Source organism: Atractosteus spatula, chromosome 11 (assembly GCF_055471065.1).
Source record: "Atractosteus spatula isolate fAtrSpa1 chromosome 11, fAtrSpa1.hap1, whole genome shotgun sequence".
NCBI lineage: Eukaryota > Metazoa > Chordata > Actinopteri > Semionotiformes > Lepisosteidae > Atractosteus > Atractosteus spatula.
The window spans coordinates 43,646,057-43,667,729 of NC_142716.1; the positions used below are offsets into that span (position 1 = coordinate 43,646,057).

The following is a 21,673-nucleotide window of genomic DNA, read 5'->3' on the forward strand; positions in this document are numbered from 1 at the left end:
GGGTGTTCGTTTTGCGGTCATTTTTCACACACAACAAAACCCAGAATAAACTGAATGCAGTGTTACCCAGACAATGTAAAAGAACGCAGAAATATACAGTGTCTGGTAACGGCATATTAATTGCAAGAGCGGCAATATGGACTTTGGGTTGTGCCCAGAGACATTATGTAGCATTTTGAAGTTTAAAAACCATGTTGTTAAATCTCTGTTACGTTTTGAAATTTCTTTATGCGAAAAATGTCTTTGCCTCCTGCTATTGTTTGCCAATACAGATTATTCAAGGTCAAATTTATCCAGAACAACCTTTAAATAAAAAATGCTTTACACGCCTTTGTTTGCCTTCACAAAAGCTTTCAATGGTAAACAAAAGTAACTACTGTTGAAACACATTGCAATTGGGAGAACAGACATTGCATTTGGGACAACAGAAAACTGACATTTTAAAACCATTTGGAAAACTATGTACCAAAATGAAAGGTGGGAGCACATTTCTTACATGAAAGTCAATATGTCTTGATACATTTGTTATAATAATAAATGAATAACCCTGCGACTTGGGTCCCTTTCCACTGTTTGTAGAGCTACTGCAAATTGAGCACTACAAAAAGTGCATTTTGATCTAGAAAGTTTTGTTTTTAAAACAGGCTCGTGTTCGTAATTGTGAGAAAGAGCTTGGTGTGCTCCTTGTCTTTCGACTGAGCTGCTGTGCGGTACATCTCAAAATAAGCAATTAATAGAAGTAAAATAACGGAGTTGCTACCGGGGGTCAGGATGGTGATAACAAGGGAGAGAGGTTGTATTGTGGGCCTTTTAATGATTCTGGAGAGAATGGGGGGCTGTGATTTTACTTCCTGTGGAGGCAGGTGCAAACAATGCCTGGACTGGCAATGACCCTGCTCTATGACTGCGTAGGGGGGTGACTTCAGTAGATAAATGATAGACTGGGCCCGCTGGATTTAAAGTTTCTTTCAGTAGCTATTTAAAGACACACTCTAATCTCTTCTGAGTTTTTAAAAAGGCGGTATAGTGTTCGGCAGTGAAAGCAACCCACGCACAGCTCCGGATAATGATGGTATTGAGAACAAGGTCTTGGTTAAATCTGAAAATACCCCAAGCAAACAGGGTTAAAAATCATTCTACTGTCTGTCTCCTTAGCAATAGGCTTTGCAGGAAAAACAATGGAGATGAACAAGGCATTTTCCCTCTAATCTAAGCAGTGACCTGACTGCAAGGTTGCCTATATATTACAGTACAAAGCCTCTAGTTGCATTACCCCTTCTTTAAATAAAAAAAGGTCCCAGTTAAATCTACCCAAGCTAGCTGTGTATATTTGAAGTTGTTCCAGAAATGAAACCTGCCATCATACCGCCCTTGTTCAGTGAGGTTTCTTCCTCCACCTTCTCTGCTTCCCACTGTGTCATCAAGTGATGTCAGGCAAAAGTTGACACAGAGGTCAAAGGGCACGCCAAGGGGTCATCTGACTTGGAGCACAAAGGGGACATTTTGAGTGGTTACAGGTTACAGGCGGTTTCCTGTTTTTGCCACCCCCTCAGTGTCACACAAACACACGGAAATGGATTTTTCTCTGGCTGATTTGTGTGAGAGTTGTGGGAATGGGACATGTACCAACCATATTTCAGCACAGAATACATTCATTGAAAGTGCAGGACAAAGGTAACATAATTGGTATCTCCGTTTCAATACTGTGAGCTTTTTTCCAAATGCATTTCCACTGACTGGTTACTGGTTAGTGAACAAATGTTTAGTATGGAAGTCTTTTAAGACTACCAGGAAACAATGGTGAACAATGGGTATTAGACATGCATCCCAATAGGATGCAGAAATTTTCCATGTGGGAATTATATTACGTTAGAAGTTCAACTAGAGATGACCAATCTGAAACACAGGAGTTCAATTTTTGAAGCATGTTGACTGCGCTGAATTGGAATAGAAGGCAAATTTTGATAAAAGCTGTAAACATTTCTTTTCTATACAACACTGAACGTCCGCACTCAGAAACATTTAGTTTTTTTGACTCTCAACGATTACTTACACCGTAAAATTAATCAGAAGTAATGTCAGCATTAGCAGGTTTCTGACCTAAGCATAGAATTGTTTTAGAAGGAAGAGCCCTTTAGTTACTCTGGCCTAAATGTCATAAATGTTATATTGCAATATGATATTATTGAATAAGTTATGTTTAGGAAGGTACTCTGCATCTTCTCTATACTGCTGCGCCCTAGTGGTTTGCAGCATTTTACTGTGCTGCAGTGCATTCATTCTATAGGTTCTTATCCCCCTCTAGTGATGTCAGGGAGGAAGTACATCAGTGTGTGAGGAACATTTTTCCCATTAAAAAAAATATCAACTGACTCAAATCTTACAATATCTGAACTGCCACAGCTCTACAATACATTGTGTTCTTGTGCTGTTTTGTGTTTAGTTTGGAGCTTTCTGAGCTTCTGCCCGTCTTCAACTTAACCCTGTCTTCAAACCAGTACAGTATAAGAATTTCCAAAATGGCATTGTTGTACCTGTCTGAGCTCAAAGTTCTCTTATTCAACTGTTACTAAATGTTCTGGGATGTTACGGTAAAAAAAAAAATAACTTAAAAAACAAAAATCTCGCTTTTAAAAAGCAGTCATTTCATGAAAAAAAATTAAAGCTCAGTATTATTACTGACAAAGATGTATCGCACACAGAAAGGACATTTTTTACATAAAAGATTAGTGTTGATCACAGAAAAATGTAGAAAACCTTAACAGCCAGTAAAAACAGATGGCTGCTTAAATACATAGACTGGTTTTGTAACTTATAAGTTATTTATGAAATTCATCCAAGAAGAAGAAGAAGAAGACTTCACAGCATATCTCTTACAATTATTGTGTATAGTTATCCGGTCTTGTGATTTCTATGGAAATTCAACATGTTCAATTATAGTACAGGATGTAGCTACTCCAAGTGTTAGTTTTCCAATGTTAAGTATGGAAGTATTCTTAATTTTAAAAAAGTCTGTTGTTATGCGTGAGGACCATGTGCTCATTACCAATCAGTAAAACAGACAAGATGATATACAGATATAATCGAACAGATGATATACAACATGAACTTCTCAATGTCACCTTGAAATGATTGGAATCAAAATGTAAAAGAGGAAATGACAAATCTTCTAATCTTCTATTTTGATTTTACTTGGGAAAAAAAGTTTAAACATAGGAAATAAACTTTTGGTCTACAAAGACACTTTTTAAGAACCACCAGGCACCAAAATATGTTACATGCATTTGTTGGTACTGCATACAGAATGGATTATAAAAAGCGCATGTATAATTTCTGACTTTATATGATTAAAGGCACCTTTTTAATTGAACTCAAGCTTTGCAACAGTTTGCTCCACTATGCTGTATTTTACAGCTTCTTGGTCTATGATTTTAATGTAATAAACAAAGTTGGTCCATAAATGGTTATTAATTAGCAGGAATGAACAGTGTAGTCATTATTGTCCCATTAGTAAGGTTTCATTCATTTTAACAATTTTTTAATGCACAAAACTATCAAATATTATGTCACTACAATCTAACAATGACCGATTCCTCACTGAAACAAAAGAAGAAATTACTATGATAGATTATCTTCATGTAATATCCTTAATGTCTTGAAAAGAAATGTCAAGATTACTTAAAACTTAAAACATTTAAAACTTAAAACATTTAAAAACAGAATATCTTTTTTATAACAGCAGCAATATTTTTGATGCATTCAGGACCATGTGATTATAGCATCAAACACACCAAAGCAACAAACAAAATTAACAAAACTTTCAGCTCACAGAGCACAAGGGGAAAATGTTAAGAGTAAACAAAATAAAAAAACTAATTAAATATTACAAAATGACAAAAAAGATGGGAGAAAATCATTTTAAAGTGGGCTTTATGGTCTCAAGTGTCTTTCACATTAAAGTAGAAAAAACAGCCAAAGCAGTAAACTTATCTTCAATTACATGGCAAAGATGCTTTGCCTTGGTTCTAACACATTTCTGAAACCTGCTGAAGAGAGGAAGCACATTATGCTCAAGTGGTGCCATATTATCATCAGGCAAGCTTCAAAACTGTAAACTTGGAGATCACAATCAAATTCTTAGACAGTGGTCATTTAAGGATAAAGTACTAAAAAGGCTTTATTAAATCTGAGACCTGCTAACTGCTCTTAAATGAATCTTACTGACTCCCTGAGAATATCCTATCAGCTAAGCAACAACACTTTCAAAACTGCAGTAGCTCTAGTTTTGGTTTAAATTTGTAAACAAAACCCTGAAGCAAATGCTTGTAAATACACCTTAACATACAGTACTATCAAAAACAGGGAAAAACTTACCTTGGCTTTACTACACGGTGAGTTCTGCCCTCTACAGAAAACTACTGCTAACTAGATAACTATCTTATGAATATTGTGTTCAGCTAAAAGCTTTATCTACGGCTACATCTGAAGGGGATTCTATAACACACTAGCAAGTGCTTATCTGGCTTCATATTATTTTCTCAGCGCTTCTGTAGAAATACAGTACATCATGCAAAGAGTTTGCATTGCTGGGGTTTCATAGGCACTAATAAAAGTACAAAATATTGGCAATAGTTAAGATGGCAGTTAATAGGCAGCACAAGTTTATCTTTGGTGTCGTTCTTGTCTGAAGACCACAGCAAACTTCCAGGTTTCCACAAACTGGGACAGACAGATTTCCTCGGGGAGGATCTCTTCCATATCTGGAGGGACATCCAGGTCTTTTCGCTCGATATAAGACACCAGTGTGTGTTTCAGGCTAAGAAAGAAAAAAAGCAATGAACTGGATGCTTCCGGGGACACAAACTGGAAAAAGGGTAATACGTTGAAATAGAAAATTAATGGGAACAGTGTCACACATTACCTCCAGTCAGGCCTGAATTCTTCAGGTGCATTGACTTTCTTCAGGTTCAGGAGGAGAAATTCATGCATCTCTAGTACAAAGGTGTCTACACATCCCTTGGTTAAAAACCCTGTCAATAGCTTCTTATCACCATCAAGTAAAGGTTCCTTGTAAACCTTTGAGATTTCCACAAATGGATCCTGAAGAGAGAGAGACACACTAACAGTAAGCTACTGAGGTATCTGATTTTATAGCAGTGTTTTTTCTAGTACCATAAAGTACTATATTACATGTAATGTATAGACATGTTAAACTCCAAACACAGTACAAGTTTCATACTAAAAATATGCAATCGTAAAAATATGTATTGTCTAAGAAATTATTTTAATAATAATTCTGTTTACTACATACAGGTAATAGGGAAACTGACTGACTTAGTTCTCAAACAAGACAATAGTGAATACTCATTATATAATGGTTGACCTATACTGCTGCCCTTGTCCTTTAAGACCAGTATTTCAAAGACACCTTCTTACCCTTTTTAAGTGCAACATACACTCTGACTTCAGTGAGGTCAACAGCTGCCACAGAGCTATGGAGTGCTTCAGGGTGCACCTGCTTAATGCCTGTGCAAATTAAACAATGAGAAACTTCAGACATAAAGATTTTAAAGCAAAATTAAAGCTAGTTCTCTAGTTCTAGAAGAGAGACGTTAAAGTAAGATGTTAAATTAAAGTTCCTAACCGACGTTAGGGAGAGATAACAACAGAGATAAGCCAATCTCACACCGCTGTTTTAATCATTACAATCATTACTGACTTTTGATCTATACCAGAGGTATCCAAACTACGGCCCAATTGTGGCAAGACAATGTTACTGAAACGGCCCGCGAGTTAATTTAGAACTATACTTAGATTTGGCCCGATGTTAAGTAAAAAAATATGCAGTTCCTATTTTGAACACTAGGTGCCATCACGTAAAATCACATCTCGAAAATGATTACCCCCTCTCCTCCTCTTTACCCTCTTCAAAACTTTAATTCTGTATGTTCAGTGAAAAAAGTCTAGACACCCCTGATCTATACAGTATATCTCTCTCTAAAAATGCCCCTTCTCACAGTTTGTTGCATGCATTTAATACATGGACCATGCTCCAAACAACAAAGATGAACAGAGAAAACAAGACTAAAGGAAAGAGAAAAATATACTATTTGTATCACATTTGCTGCACGCATTATTTGTTTATACTGTACGTGGACCACACCAAATTACTCATCTCTCGTTTTGGATAGGACAGAAGGAAAGAAAGTCAGCTGTTTCTTTTGTCAAAATATTTTTCTTTGTGATCAATTTACAGATGTGCTCAAAGAACTTTCGGAATCTCTGCTTCTCATAATCAGCCTGTTGTTTCTACCTCCTCTGCTACCACATTGCTCCCGTTCTGCATTTCCCATTACTGCAGTCCCCCTATAATCACAGCATTGCCTTCAAAAAGGAATGCACCATTGTGGTGAATAACAAGCACGCACTATCATACACCATACAATTTTCCTCATCCTCCCGTTCATTAATTTGATCCATTTCTCTCTTCTGCCTCTATCTCCAGCATCCAATGTGGCCCAGTCGCAACCTCTTTGGTGCCTTCAACCCCAGGTTCCTCTTTCTCAACTCTTGCTGCCATCTCCTCAGCCCCAGGTCTGTCTGGCATCCTGCCTCTGGCCCAGTCAGCAGGCGTCCTACAGTTTTTCACGTCTCTTTATCTTGTAAGTTGCAATACATGATTTTGTTCTTTTTTATTTGCAGTGAAATTATTACCGTTAAAATCAGGAAAATCGCAATACAATCTTAGATAAGTGGTGTCAACATTTAGCATGCACCTTGTATAACAATAACAATGAAGATGGAACTAACCTTCAGGATGTGTGGGGCTGTCTGGTCTCCCATCTGTAGGATGTCTTGGACATATTTAACTAGCTGCATCTCAGCTTCTCCCCCTGTCATGGCTAAGAACCCCAGCGTCACCTCCACGACAGAGAGAGCTTCGCAAACATCAGTATATGACTGCAGCTCACCACTCAAGGCATTCAGCATCAGCGCAGGCAGGGAATCCTAAGTAAAACAGGTTCATACTCAACTGAATAAGTATTATATCCTTTTTGATTAAAAAAAATGTATAATAACCACATGTGACAAATTTTTAATGATCAGAATTCATCTTAACTGCATCAAAAAAAGAATCTAAAAGGTCATAAACTGTGACCTTGAGGCAGTTAATCAACACTATTCTGTGTGTCCAAAAAGAGAAAAAAACAGTAGTCATGGATCTGTTCAGATCTCAAATGGAGGAAGTGTTGATGAAGACTCACCTGCATGAGTTTCCCTTTCACGTCCTTGAAGATATTTTCATAATTTCGATCTTGTCTGTTTACCAGAGTTGGGATCCCCTGAAATTAATTTAATAGGTCAGTAAAACTAATCCATCACTGAGGTACTGTTTAAAGTGGTTTGAGAAGTTTATGATGTGGTATGGATTTGGGATGAGGTGTAGAGGCAGGTCAGCTCTTCAGCTTTCAGCAACAAGCTCATATTTGATACCATCTAATATACAATCCATATACTCTTCCACTTAAACCAGTGAACCAAGATTACATTATTAACTATGTTAAATCCTTTCAATAAAATCTCCAAATAAAATAAATGTCTCCAGAAAGAAGGCACATCTCACGATTTCATTATTATTTTAGCTAAAACACAACAATTTACAACAATTTCATTCTATATTAATTCTTTATATTCTTCTATTTTTCTTACTGTTGCAAAAATCCTTATAGCATGCAGACATTCTCAGGAATAAGGAACAACCAACTTAATTCCAGAAGTTTCACAGACACTGTTACTAATCTTTTACCATCTATCACCAAATTTAGATAAGCAGATAATTTAGATATTTTGATAAAATACAAATTTAGATAATTCTAAGAGAATTAGGGTCTGTGAAGCTTCTGCCCTGGCTTCAGTATCTGATTCCACTTCTGGGACGGACCTAAGGCTGGGCAACAGACTCACAGTTAAAGTAATGAGAGGCTTCCCCTGCAGGAAGTGGTTGAGAATCTGCTGCTGTGTTTTGTGCAGGTCGTATTCCAGTATAGTCTCCCTTCCTTGCTCCACACTGTACTGGCAGTTGGACAGGATGAGGGGAATCAGGTCCTTCTCCACTTCATACTTGATCACATGCAAGTCCGTGAGGTCTGCTGGACTCACCGAGTAGCTGTACAAACAAATGTTTTAGTGAGTTCACACAGTTTGTTTCCTGCTCATCAGCTTAGGTAGGTGGAAGACGACTGGAAAGCTCTCCTTCATTGTAATAACAATTCAAGTCTAGATCATCTAAGTCATGTGCAGCAGCACTGTCCACAAAAGACTTTTTCAGACAATGTTAGATTTTGCTTTTCACAATATATTTTTTTTCATTTCCAGAATAAAATAATCCACAAACCACCTATGTTGCTGACTGTTGGTGCATTTAAAAATTATGTTAGAGTGAGGAAATTTGACATCAACTTCATCAATGATGCAAGTGTGAAACAACGTACTGTATAGTAGGGTAACCTTCAAGGGGGATTACCTGTACCACTCTAAACTCAAAAGACTAAGTAGTTTTAATGGAAAAATGGCTCGTCTTGCCAGCCTTTAAAAAGATGTGACAAACCTGTTCTCCTCGCCTGTATGTTTTTCCACAGTGTAGACCAGCTCATTGTGGAGGGCAATCAGGTAGCTAACTAAAGCAGTGGAGCAGAGTCCCAGACCATGGCGCTGGGGCAGAAGCACTTGGAATTCACTGTCAAGGTTTAAATCCTCCTTGCAGTAATCTTCAGATATCTTAATTTCACCTGTGGAATTATTTTTTTTAAAATAAATGAAGCAGCGGAACAAAAAGGATTCACCACAATTTGCACAAGCTTTAAGCATCTAGCACAAACAAGATACAATAAAAGTTGTGTTCTATCTTTAATAGAGCTACTTTAAATCAGTATTTGTTCTCATAACTGAGGGAATAAACATGAGGAAGATGCTGCACATTTTGCAACTCTATAGGATACATCTCTAGTTACCATTAGTGACCAGTGACGCTCTGAGTTGGTTCCATACAGTCAAAAAGGTGCAGATTCGTGTCTCATACCAGGCTTTTAGTGATTCTGTTGAATAAAAGCAGGGAAAAGACCGGTGATAAAGAATTCATTTATATTTTTTGTAAGTTGATTTTATGAACAGCAAGTCACGATCCTGTCACCACACGTACCTGCTTTCTGACTTTGAATAAAGTCACCAATTGTTTTGTGCATGTGTTCGGTCACATTCTGGAACTTCCTCACCAGATTTCTCTGCAGGGCTAGAATATCGGGTAGGAACTTCACCAGTTTCAGTTCAGCCTCCTAAATAACCAAATTAAAATAACAGCTCATGTCATTAAAAAAGACAAAGTCTTCAAAGTCCAGAGCTTGACCAGGTCCACTCTTGGCTAGTCCAGACAGAACTCTTTATTATCTGCCAAAAAAGCAACAACTTCAGACACCTGACACCCAGGAAAGTTTGTGGTAGCATTACAGTATCAGTTCCCAGTACAAGACAAAAGTTCACCTGCAGTAAACGTTAAGGTGCAGTGATGCTATTGTATCTTTTCTTTTATTCTTTTAACAACACACAAAATCTCCATGAAGGAAAACACTTTTAGGAAAAGGCAGAGTAAAAATCAAATAACATCAGACACCTAGAAAACTCAAATATGTAATATATTTTTGAGGTGTGGAGACTATGGTACATTGTCAATTTTTGGAAAAAAAATTATTACAGGTGGTGTTCCTATCAGGGAAAGGTAACCTCTCTTATTCCAAGCTCCACATAACTATTCCTCCACTTTAACCTGGTACTTACAATTGTATTATATCTCTGAAGCATTAAACCAGGCTTGAGTTGTAGTGATTCAAGATTTTTCCTTGGCATTGAAACAACAGCTTATGAGTCCTGTACCTACCTTCTGCAGGAACTTCCACAGCACTGGCAAGGTGTCTTTGCCATCGTGCTGCTCGACAATGTGAGCCAGGTTCTGCACAGATACTCTCTCCCTGCAGCTCCAAATGGCTGAACAGTGGACAATCTTATCCAGAGGCAGAGCCTTCAGGAATATGTGGGGGTCTCCATAAATAACCTTCATGATCGGGCTTGAGGAGACACGAGAGTCATTCCGGATCAGGTCGTTGACTTCTTTCAGCCTGCGTTCCAAAGACTGTTTAAAAATTTTAAAAAAGATGGGAAGATTTAACACCAACAAACCTGCAGAACATGGGAAATTACGAATGCTCAATGCAAGGCAAAACTAATCGAAAAAACTTGTACTTCTATTTAAATTGAAAAAAAAAACTCAGGTACTCGTTTTGATAAATTTTTAAAACAACTTTTCTTAAATCGATAGTTGGAGTAGTTCGAAAGTTTAGAAAGTTACCTTGAGTTGAGGTGTGATGATTTCTGTAGCAATGACGGTTTCCCAACCATTACGTGCTTCTTTTGTTGAAAGTATATTATCATAAGGAACAGGCCCTGAAACATCAAGTGTTATAAAATCAAAAGAAGCACAATAAAAAGAAAGTGCTGTTCACTATCCAGCCGTCTTCTTACTCTTTATCCAATTCAGAGTCCGGCAGAGCCAGAGTCTCTTCCGACAAGCAACAGGCACAAGGAAGGATTCACCCTGGATGGGACACCAGTCCATTGCAGGGCACACTCACACCAGTGCTAATCTTCCTAGAAGCTAATTAACCTACCAGCATGTCTATGGACTGTAGGACTGCGGGAGGAAACCCGTTTGAGCACAAGGAGATCATACAAGAACCCCAGGAACTGAACCCAGCTCTGTGGAGCACAATGCTAACCACTGTAGCACTCTGTCGCCCCACCAAGAACTATAACTTGCAAAGTATGACTGTAATTTTTACTGTTCTAAAAAGTACAGTTCTGTTCCTAACTAAGACAGAATTGTGGATTCAGGGAGTGTGGGGGAGGTTGAAAACACCTAGCGCACTACGTCAGGTGCTACTTACACTGCTGGGCCTGGTGTGGCTCCAGAAGGCGGCTGAGCAGCAGGTGGACGATGTTCACTGAGTCGTCAGTGCCCTTCCCCAGAGTCCTGGACAGCTGCTCCATGTCTTTCACAAGGTGGTTCACCAGAAAGACATGTGGGTTTTGCACAGCAGGTTTAATCATTTGTGATATGGACTACAAAAAATGAAAGGAAAAAAAACAATGAAGGAAACACACAAGTGTAAATACATTTATTGGAGCAGACTCCGTGACTGATCCGTGTAATGATTAACTGCTGGTTATTTGTCTTAATCATTTTTACTTTTTCTACACATGACCCTAAATATTTTTGCTTTTGCTTACCTAAGTGACATCAGTTACTTAGGCCCCTGGGACAGAGCTGTGATAAAGTAGTTACCCGAGGGTCACGTGAAGCTCCCAGCAGCATCGCCAAGTGGGTGAGGAGTCGGATCAGTATGAAAGGGGCAGGGGACATGCTCTTAGTGTCCAGCATGTCAGGATTGTCTCTCCTCCTTGCGTCTCCCAGGACATGGCCAGTCTGGGTGCGATCCCCACTGTTTGAACACACCACTTCAATAGTTCTTATTCATGCCAACTGCAGGACAAGCTGCAGTTCAGGAATAGCTGAATAACATATCTTTCATATTTGCATTTGATTGTTACTGCTATTGCTTTTTTGTTGCATAATAAAAAAAAAGCATTTTGAGACTATACACTCTTAAAGCATCCTGGATTATGAGTAAAATTAAAAAACGCTGCTTAACACAAAAGGTTATGGAGGTCTGCAAAAAGCTCAGTATGTGATTGAAGTTGATTTCCTATGATGCTTCAGGAAACAGTTGGATGAGATGCTTGTATCAATAAACTACTGTATAAGCACAAAATGCTGAATTATCATCCCACAGACTTACGTGAAGTTAGTTTGTTGAAATCCTTGAACAGCTCTGTGGTTGTCCCCTCCAATAACAGCACCACAGTCCACACAATGGCTTCTCTCCATTGGCTGTCCACACTAAAAACCAAACCGTAAGAGCCGAATGATTGTTAAATAAAGCATTTGTAAATAAAGTAAATACACACTATGGTATGTAAAAACACAAATGCATTTGTACATACCTCCCCAATAGTGCACGGGTGGCCATTTGGACACGCTGTGAAGAAGAAAGCAATTGTGTGAAATCATTGCACTATCTCAGGCTGCTCTTCCCTCTAACGAAATATATGACTTGGAATCTTCTTAATTTTATTTATGATTACATGCATTTATAAAGGGAGGAATGCAGAGGAATATATTAAGTTATTTCATCACATAACTTGCATGTTTGACCTTATCCAGACATGGCTTATTTTTATTATATAAGTTGCAGAAGCCTAATTAACCAAGCAATTCTGACATTTGAAAGAGCTTGGGGTCAGTTATGTAAATAAGAGGATAGGTAAATAAATTTGTACTTACAATACCACTGCAAGTTCCCTAAGACTTGAACGGCTACTACCAACATGTCCTCAGGCATTGTTGGTAAGAAGGCATTCTGCAGACAAACACAGATTCTCTCAGCTTACCAAGTGAAAAGCTTTATACATAATTAAATTATATATAACAAAAACCTAGAGCTTCTACCTGCATGTTCACAGGTGCCAAAGCTAGCTGTTTCAAGGGTGTCAGAATTCCATCTTGTCCACATAACAGAACTGTCATCAAGTGAATGGCGAGTTCAGTGATGGTGTGCTCTGAACTGGTACAATCAGGACGTACAGATAGGCCTCCAAGCCTGTTATATACCAAGGATGTGGCAAAGTCCTTCAGTTCAGGGCTACCAAAGATCTGTGAGCCCTTGATGAAGTCCTCAATTGCTTGACATTGCTGAAAAGGATGATAAAAGTGGTTAAGCGTTTACTATAGGATACCAGTTTCTATAACTACTACTCAACAAGCCGACTATGATACTCATCACTCATTATGAGGCAGCTACAATCTAAAAAAAAAGAAGAATGAACAACCCAGGCATCTATAAAAAACATATCCTTATACAATGAATTATTTCACATTGCCTTTTCATACAAAGGTCCATTTGCAAATGATCAGGCTGTTCCTGTAATATTTTCACCATTCTAAATCACACTTACTTCAGGTTTGGGATGGACGTTTTGGTTTGCGGCTCTGTACAGTGTGGTAACTTCTCTGAAGATGGCCAGGAGCAGACGTGCTGTTTTCTTCTGCAAAGGACTTCTGCAATTCTAGGTTAACAGCAGAAGCACAGCTAAGAACACTGGTACCACTATAAACACTATTGTCAGGAGTATGTACAGGCCTAACTACCAGAAGATCCCAATCTCACAAGCCAGGAGAATGCACCTCTTCACTTATGCAATTTGTGACCATCACAAAGCCGTGACATAAGTCTGGCATCATGAGTTCTACAGTATTATTTCTGAATGAAGGCTCTGAAAGATAGTATAAAAAATAAAAACTTGTATACCTTGTTTGCCTCCTCTATTCCCTCAGTTTTGCACTCGATCATTGCCCTACCAACTGCATCTCGGAAAGCCTGGTAATTGATCCCGCAGACAAGATACTGGTCAATCTGGCCAGTATGTTCATTCTAAAAACCAGAAAAAATGTACAGTAGATTGGTTAAAGTATTTCTTAACTTGGAAATACATATATAAATTCTGCTTTGTTACTTGTTCATCAACTCATTGACTCTTCTTCAACTGCAAGATTTTTGTACTTTTGAGAGATGAAATCACAGATGATGAAATTGATAATGCCACATCCATTACACCACATGTTCTGGTTTGACTAATCTTATTTTCTCACCCAAAAATACTGTAAGTGTGAAGTAAAAAGACCATCCATATTCATCGAATCTATTATATTCCAATTCATTAGCAGATTCTACCCATCTTATTTAGTTTATATCCTTGACTTAAAGAAAAATACAAAGAATAGAGGTCAGAATGAAGAGGCAACCAAAAATGTAGAATTTGTATTTGTTGCAAAACATGAATTATGACTACTGTACATTTAAAAAAACTAAGCCTGTTCTCAGCTTTAAAAGACTTAGTATTTCATATATATTTTTGGTATTGGAAGAAAATCATGCTACCTGTTGAACAATTTCCTCTGGGAACAACCAGTGAAACTCCGGTTTCGTTAAGAGTGTCTGCACAAACTCCATGCCTTTTTGATTGCAGATTTTCCGTATCATGTAAATGCGATACCAGTCATTCTTGCTCCTTCTGCAGAACTCCATCACATGATTCAGGAATGCTGAAATCCTCCTGTACACCTCAAGGTCTTGTTGTGTTCCTGTGGCTTCACCAACAGAAAATGACAAACAGTGCATAAATATCTCTGATAAATAAAACTTTAGTTTCCTTAACTGAAAACAGCAAGAGTCTGAGAAGTCAGAGATGACCAAATTGATACATTTTCAATCTGTATTGTGTAATCAAATTGTTTTCAATTTGAATCTGTTCACTAAAAATACATATACTATAGATAACATCTAAGTGACAACCTTTCACTAAATGAGCATGCCTCCAGTCTGCACTATGGTCAGTGTATTTAGATCAATGAGGACAATAATAAGTCATGCTTATTTAACAATCACCAGCAAAATACTACAGTAGTTTATACTTGTTTACTGGATCAACAGATTCCTGTTCTCTACATATGGTTGTTGTGTGTTAATGCCTTCATTCTACAAAGAGCATCCACTGAATCCAGTAAAACTTTGAGTTTACACAGCAGAATTACATGTGTTCCAAGTAAGGTGGAGTGAAAAATATTCCCAGGCACAGTAAGCATGGCTAAAAAAAGCATAACCTCCCTGCACAGCATCCAAATCTGAAGTGTGTGTAGAACAATAGGTCAGACTGTGTGTGCACATGCTCTACAGTAAGCTTAATGGGAGTGAAGGTGATCACATTCAGATAAGATCTGCCCTAGTCTACATTGCGAAACATGAGACATCTGATATGTGTGTGCATCATTAAGTTTAAGGTGTTCAAGGCTGATTGGCACAGATCAATATTAGGTATTGTCTAGTTAAAGGTAAGTTGAGCTACCTAAACCGGACAGGTCTTTAACCAGCAAGCATGCAGCGGTGTCCAGACAGAGGCGGATTCTGGCAATACTCTGCAGGTATTCTATTGAAATCTTCTCGGGACCAGCCTCAGTATTTTGAACACAGCATTGCAGGAACCGAGTCTCTTGCTCCAGAGATGCCACCATTTCTAATTCTGTTTGACTCTGTGTCTTCTCATACATGGAGTCCTGTGTACAAGAAAAGTATGCATTTTCACTTTAGAATATAAGAGGGTAACACTTTTATTATAAGCAGCAATAATAGTGGCAATTACAAATGCTGATTTACTGTTTATATGCAGATATTATTCACAACCTCAAGAGCAAAACTCTTTTCAGAAAAGAATAGTACACATGCTTGATTTGTTCCGGTATTTTCATTAGTAAAGAGTATACAAGTTAACACTTTAGAGAAGGCTCGGTAAAATGTCATCTTAATAATAACTGATGTGTACATGAATCTAAAGTATCCTATCCTACCTCAAGACAGTTTATGTACAGAGCACAGAGCTTTGTTTTATCCGTTTTCTCCAGAATATTGCTTTGTTCAACCGATGACAAGTGTTCTTGCAGATAACGTTTAACATCATCAAAGCTGAAAGAAGTGAAATAAAAAACATTTAAAAGTCATTTTTTTAAGAAACAAAAAATTACAGTACCCACAGCCATAACGGGTTCATAAACTGTAACATCAGAAGTGAGCAGAACAAAACCATATGCTAATAGGTTACAACAACAAAGACTGATCTTTTCTTTTAGACTGGCTATGTCTCTAAAAGACAGAATTAAGGGCTCAATATTTTTAAAAAGGTGCTGAATTTCTCTAATGAAATGTTTTTTTAATGAGTAAAACTGGACTTGCGAGTAATGGTGTAAGAAATACTTAAAAATGCATATCATCCTCTCACCTGTACTTCAGCAGAAATTTGAGCACCACTGATCGGACTACAGGATTTTTGTCCACAGAGTCATTGAAAGGTGAGAGAGCTTTGGTATACACCCTGCGGCCTATTTAACAGGTAGAGAAAAATAACTGTAATCAGGAGCATTTGGTGTAAAATCCTTTCACAATATGTTTGTAAAGTATATTCAAAATATATTTTTTGACTTCCAGAAAAGCAAAGTGTGTAGAAAAGCAGCTTACCTTTCTTAATGTTTGGAACTGCATTAGTATCGACCATCAAGAAAGACAAAAGATGCCAAATAATTCTGTCTGAAGGAGGAGAGTTGTCTTTGAAACATAAAGTGGACACCATGTCGATGAAAAAAGCATTGCATCTTTTCCTGAACTGGGCATACAACTGGACAAGATGTCTGCAAACAAGACAAAATACAATACACATGATTTGTCTCAGTCACATCTTCAATTTTTTACAGATGCAGACTGAATAAATTTTAACATTCTGTTAAGAAAGGATAAAAGAATTGAAATCTATTCAGTGCCAAACAGCTGAAATTGAAAGGGAGCTTCAGAGAAGATTTAAGAAAAGGAGTTAAAGCAAGGACTATGTCAAGATAAAGAATGAAACATGGAGGTAGAACACAATGAGAACTGAATAGGTGGTGCATTTTGGACCAAGAATATAAAGCCTGTTTTTACATCAATTGTGGTTAGTCACTTCAAGCTGCATAGACATGTAGTCAAAGCTTATTAAATCAGATTTTTTAAGAAAGCGCTGGGTGCTAGCAGTGTTCAAACATGCAAGATTGACTGAATAGCTTCTTCTCATTTGCATTATTTCCTATGTTTTTACCTTCTAATGAGTTTTATGGTTTAGTCTAAACTTACCTTATATCTTCGGACACCTTCAGTTCAAAGTTCTGTGGCACTTCTACCATGCACAAAGGACAGACCATCTGCCCAGGTAGGAGCCATCGTTTTATACAGCCCAGGCAGTAAATATGTTCACATGGTAGGCACAGAGGGTCCGTGGGCTCCCCCAGACACACAGCACACAGCTGTCTTCCGAACCTGGGACACAGTACAAACAAACAGCTGTGGAAACATGTCCAAGGGCAGATACTTTAGTAAAAATATCAGTCATGCTGAGATCAAACCCATTACCTGAAAAGACGTTCACTGGCTTCATCTTTGCAGGACTTCAGAACTTCAATCACAGCTAAGAAGGGGTGCTCCATTTTGAAGTCAGAGTTTTGCTCCAGAGACTGAAGAAAAAAAAATTAAAGAAAAAAATGCCATAGAATTACCAACAAACTCTAAAGGTTGAAAGGCACTTACAGTAGCTGCTGTACAGTATGTACAGGATACTAGTTTTTGTCACTTAAAGATTAGCAAATGACAATGGAAGAAATTATAACCATCATTTTATCAGTTTTAACCATTCAAAAGCTTATTAAACTGCATTTTTATTTCTTGGTATCAATTGAATAATTCAGATCACTTATATTGTCACTTATGATCACTTATATAATGTTATATTTTTGTAATACCACCCTCGTGCCAAAGGTCCGTGTCATTTCACATAATTCTAATAATATGAAGAACAAGCACTGTACAATCAATGATAACTTCCACCTCAATTACTCACTTTCCACAACTTGCGAGCATGCACCACAACCAGGACCTTTAGATCTTTTTGTACAGATTCAATTCCCAGCAGCACATGTTCCACAAACAGAGATGATGAAAAGATGCGATTCCAGCCACTCCTTTAAGAAAATAATACAGAAGAGAAGTTTCAAAATCTATTATGTAAAGTGAAGTGTGCAGTATTGCTTTTCTTTCCCCAGTTGCTTCTGAAACTATGACTACAGTAAAAAGTATTTCATTCTGGAACAGGTATTTAAGCAGAAAGAACAGAGAATCCCTCACAAGAGACATTCATATTCTGTAAAGTTTAATTCCACACTGAAAAAATAGGAAGCAGAAATGCAATGTTTGGGCTGTTGAGCCTTCTTTAGGCGCATGAGAGAGAGAGGAGAGCTGAGAATAAAAAGCCCAGGGGATCAGAGCATGTGAGAAAGAGCACACGCAGGAAGAGAGATATGGGGGATGGGTGTGAAAAAGCTATAAATGAACGGAGAGAATTTAAAAAGAAATGAGTTTTTTTTAAATTAAAATGGAATTCTTAATATTCAGAAAGTATATTCCGAATTTATACAATAGAATACAAAATTCTGAATACATATAATATACAGCGTGAATATTCTGTTGAGCTGCAGAGATGAACTCACCGGACAAACTTGACCAGCTCCTGGCTTCTCGAGCCGTAGTTCTGCACGCACTCCTCAGCAAAGACGAGCTCGATGGGCACCTGCAGTCTCTTCACTTGCCTCAGCCACTCCAGGCACAGCCCATCCGTGTCCAGGTTGTGTGGCTCCAAGAGCTCAACACAGGCCACAGCCGCGTACACATCAAGAACCTGGACAGCAGTGTAAGAAGGTTGCAACTGGCAATGAATTGGGCATTCATGGACTCTGCTGAGAATGGTTTATCTTCATTTACAGCAGTGGTACAGAGGGTTTGCCTTGGAATAGTACAGTGCAGAATACATTTAAGATTCAAATTGGTAAGAAAGTAGCAAAAAATCTATATCAGAAGATGTTCAAATTTCAAATTCTTATGTTTTATATACTGTATTAATGTTGTTTTACTTCTTAATGTTTTTCTTTTAAAAATTGGAATACTGAAAATTACTTGTGAGCCATGTACCACATAGAAGAGCAATTCATAAGTCGTACTGAAAATACTGTATACATGCACAGTGCACTATGGAATTCCAGGGATCTGTAATATTTTACACCTGAAAAAGGAGCTCAAACCACTAAAACAACAGTTTGAGGATTAGATTAGTCTTACCATTTCTACACCTTCCCTAGACTGCATTTTCCTTTTCAGAAACTGGGCCACCTGAGGCTCAATGGTGATCATTCTTGAGAGGTTCTGCAGACGAGTTTTGAATTCATGATAAGCAGTATGAACCCAGGGTAGTGACGTCACTGCTTCCTTGTTGGCATTGCTGCGAATCTTAAGCTCGTTGACGCAGGATAGCAGAGCACTGCGGAGAAGCTAGAAGACAAGGACCAAAGGCTTATTGAGAAACGGTCTTGCAGAGAACATCCCTGTGCTCCAAGCCTGTGATCTGTCAGTTTACATGCATCAACTCAAAACTCAAAACAGAAGCCAGTACTGTTTTAAGTGGTAGAAGAAGAAGACACCCCTATGATAGTATGATACATGTCACCTGAAGACTCCTTAAGAGTGGATTTACCTTTTCGCTGCCAGGATGAATTATTGTACACCGCAAAGTTTGAATTCAAATAGACACCTCTGACAATACATAATGAGACTATGGTCCTCATTTTGTACCGTGAACATAGTAAATGAAATAGGTGAGTGTACTTCCCCACCTCTCCTAATGTGTCCATTTCTATATTCACAAACCAAGTTCTCTCACTGATGCCTGAATGAATACCACAATGAACACTCACCATTAGTTCATCTGGAGAAGTAACTTTCATTGTCATGGAGATGAAATCCTGAAGATACCTGTGGAAAAACTCTTTCTGCATTTCCTCATCAGCATCTGCAATGTACCTTCCCAGAGGTGTGTTCTTGAAGAACTCCTCAAGCTGATTGTGTGTGTGCCCTTGAGAAACAACGAAGAAGAACATGTGTCATTTGCTTCACTTCTTCACCTTAACATAATGTTAAAATGTCTGGCTTTGATAAACTCAGGGATTCATTAGCTTCAACTCGCATGACTGAGGATCACAAGGGCATGGTAGCAAGGAATGTGCCCTGGTACCACATGAATGTGCAGTGTCATGACAAAAATGTTTTTATATTGCTGCAGCTGTAATTAAAATTAAACAACATGAACAGGTACAACAAAGCAGCATCAACTTATTTTATAAAGCAAGTTGATTATAGCATATATGTTATAAATTAGGTCATACATCATACTGCCCATCATGTTGTCCTGATCTTGATTTCACCTGCATACGAATTCCTTAGAATCTGAATATGGGATTTATTTTTAAAACATACTTGAGTGTAAATCACTAAAAGAAAAATGAAATATCTTTAAATCTCCTTATGCACTTCATCTCTACCTTCCCGTTGCAGAACGTGAACCCAGAGCTCATCGAGATGATCCTTGATCCTCCAGCTGAAAGGCATTGTGCTGCAAAGGTTGTGATCCAGCTTCATGTAGTTCTGGACAAGGATCGTCTTGGACTCGGAGCTAAAAATCACAGGACACAATGGATTTAGATCTAAATCCTGTAGAAATCCTGACTCATTACCACACTGCATAATAAAGACATATTCCAGAAAATACTTAAAGCCAGCTATAGTACAGTATATTACAATGTTCCCCCAAATATATGAATATTACTAACAATCTGAAAGAACATTCTTTCACCATGTATCATTGATCATTTAAGTCACTTTAATTAGCTTCCTATCAAATGGCTGAAATGTCATTTTTAATATTAAAATTGAGTAGAGAGATACTTGCATTCTGTTCAGTTTCTTATTGGCAGATGTCGTCTAGTCTAGACTACCCAGTACTAAATTTACCTACGACTAGTTTAATTATCAAACTAAAACATTGAATCTAATACAAAGAACACAAGTTTGATGACAAATCACATTTGAAACACAGAATACATACTTGCGGTCCACTTTTGTGTAAGGTATGTACAGCAACTTCAAATTCCCAAAAATTTCCAACCAAAGCTTCTTCACAGACTCCACAGAGTTGCTATCAACCAGGAGGTCAAGGTTACAATCGCGGTCAATCATGGAGATGACTTGGGCCAGGAATGGAATGACCACAGCCTGGACTCGCTTCCACAGAGTGTGTCTGTAAAGAGAGAAACCCGATCATCAATTAAAAATTTCTCAATACACATACAGACTCCAGAAAGCTGAAAAACCTCCATTTCTAATTGTGTCTGTGGATTGACCCTTTGAACAACAAGTCTCTAACAACTGACAGTCGTCAATACTAGTCTTCAGTATTTGCTCAGACTACAGATAAATATACTATTCATAAACAAACACCAGGTTACATGTTCAGTTTTTACTTATTTGAAGTAGGAAAAACGATTCACCCTTCCTTTAATTTTGTGTGTCAGTAATGTTGAAGATCCTATTTGTACATTTTAATACCTGTTCCTGTTCAGGAGTACTTTTTACTATAAGCCTACATTACTGTTGAAAAGTCTTCTATATAGTTTTTATAGGTCTGCTTTTCAAAGGTTTGATTTTTTACAACATTATTAGAAGTTAGATGCAGTCAAAGTGTTTTTACTGTACATTCACTTGCATACCCTTATTAATTTGCATAAAACATAAGTGAATATACAGTGTATATATTTCCATACTTTTGAGTGTAAAGCTGCATATAAAAACTGCCTAAATAAAATCAGTACAAACTGTCCCCATAAGCCCACAGTACTGTCTGAAAATTAAACAGTTTTCAGATATATGGCAGTACAGCAATTTTGTACATTTTGTTGAACTGAAAACATATGAATTATGCTAGAAAAGCCTGAACCTGGGTCAGATGTAATTAGTGGACTGTGGCAATACCTTAATCCTTTCTGCACTAAAAG

General features: G+C 37.8%; 1 protein-coding gene across 1 annotated transcript in view; it reads right to left on the reverse strand.

The window, feature by feature from the left end:
- Positions 1-3,170: 3,170 nt before the first annotated feature.
- Positions 3,171-21,673, reverse strand: part of LOC148824105 (E3 ubiquitin-protein ligase rnf213-alpha-like) — a 47,214-nt gene continuing 28,711 nt past the window's right edge. The window contains exons 36-67 of the mRNA XM_088927403.1: positions 20,728-20,919; positions 20,165-20,295; positions 19,541-19,698; positions 18,909-19,118; positions 18,284-18,471; positions 17,638-17,758; positions 17,154-17,254; positions 16,878-17,060; positions 16,233-16,402; positions 15,997-16,096; positions 15,569-15,683; positions 15,070-15,277; positions 14,106-14,314; positions 13,476-13,598; positions 13,123-13,233; positions 12,617-12,859; positions 12,452-12,527; positions 12,112-12,146; positions 11,907-12,007; positions 11,393-11,549; positions 10,995-11,169; positions 10,400-10,494; positions 9,932-10,183; positions 9,200-9,332; positions 9,012-9,095; positions 8,609-8,789; positions 7,966-8,167; positions 7,266-7,343; positions 6,811-7,008; positions 5,437-5,526; positions 4,922-5,100; positions 3,171-4,816 (exon numbers count right to left, since the gene is read on the reverse strand). Coding sequence (XP_088783529.1) covers positions 4,663-4,816; positions 4,922-5,100; positions 5,437-5,526; positions 6,811-7,008; positions 7,266-7,343; positions 7,966-8,167; positions 8,609-8,789; positions 9,012-9,095; positions 9,200-9,332; positions 9,932-10,183; positions 10,400-10,494; positions 10,995-11,169; positions 11,393-11,549; positions 11,907-12,007; positions 12,112-12,146; positions 12,452-12,527; positions 12,617-12,859; positions 13,123-13,233; positions 13,476-13,598; positions 14,106-14,314; positions 15,070-15,277; positions 15,569-15,683; positions 15,997-16,096; positions 16,233-16,402; positions 16,878-17,060; positions 17,154-17,254; positions 17,638-17,758; positions 18,284-18,471; positions 18,909-19,118; positions 19,541-19,698; positions 20,165-20,295; positions 20,728-20,919 — 4,753 coding nt within the window. The 3' untranslated portion in view covers positions 3,171-4,662. The remainder of the gene's footprint in view (positions 4,817-4,921; positions 5,101-5,436; positions 5,527-6,810; positions 7,009-7,265; positions 7,344-7,965; positions 8,168-8,608; positions 8,790-9,011; positions 9,096-9,199; positions 9,333-9,931; positions 10,184-10,399; positions 10,495-10,994; positions 11,170-11,392; positions 11,550-11,906; positions 12,008-12,111; positions 12,147-12,451; positions 12,528-12,616; positions 12,860-13,122; positions 13,234-13,475; positions 13,599-14,105; positions 14,315-15,069; positions 15,278-15,568; positions 15,684-15,996; positions 16,097-16,232; positions 16,403-16,877; positions 17,061-17,153; positions 17,255-17,637; positions 17,759-18,283; positions 18,472-18,908; positions 19,119-19,540; positions 19,699-20,164; positions 20,296-20,727; positions 20,920-21,673) is intronic.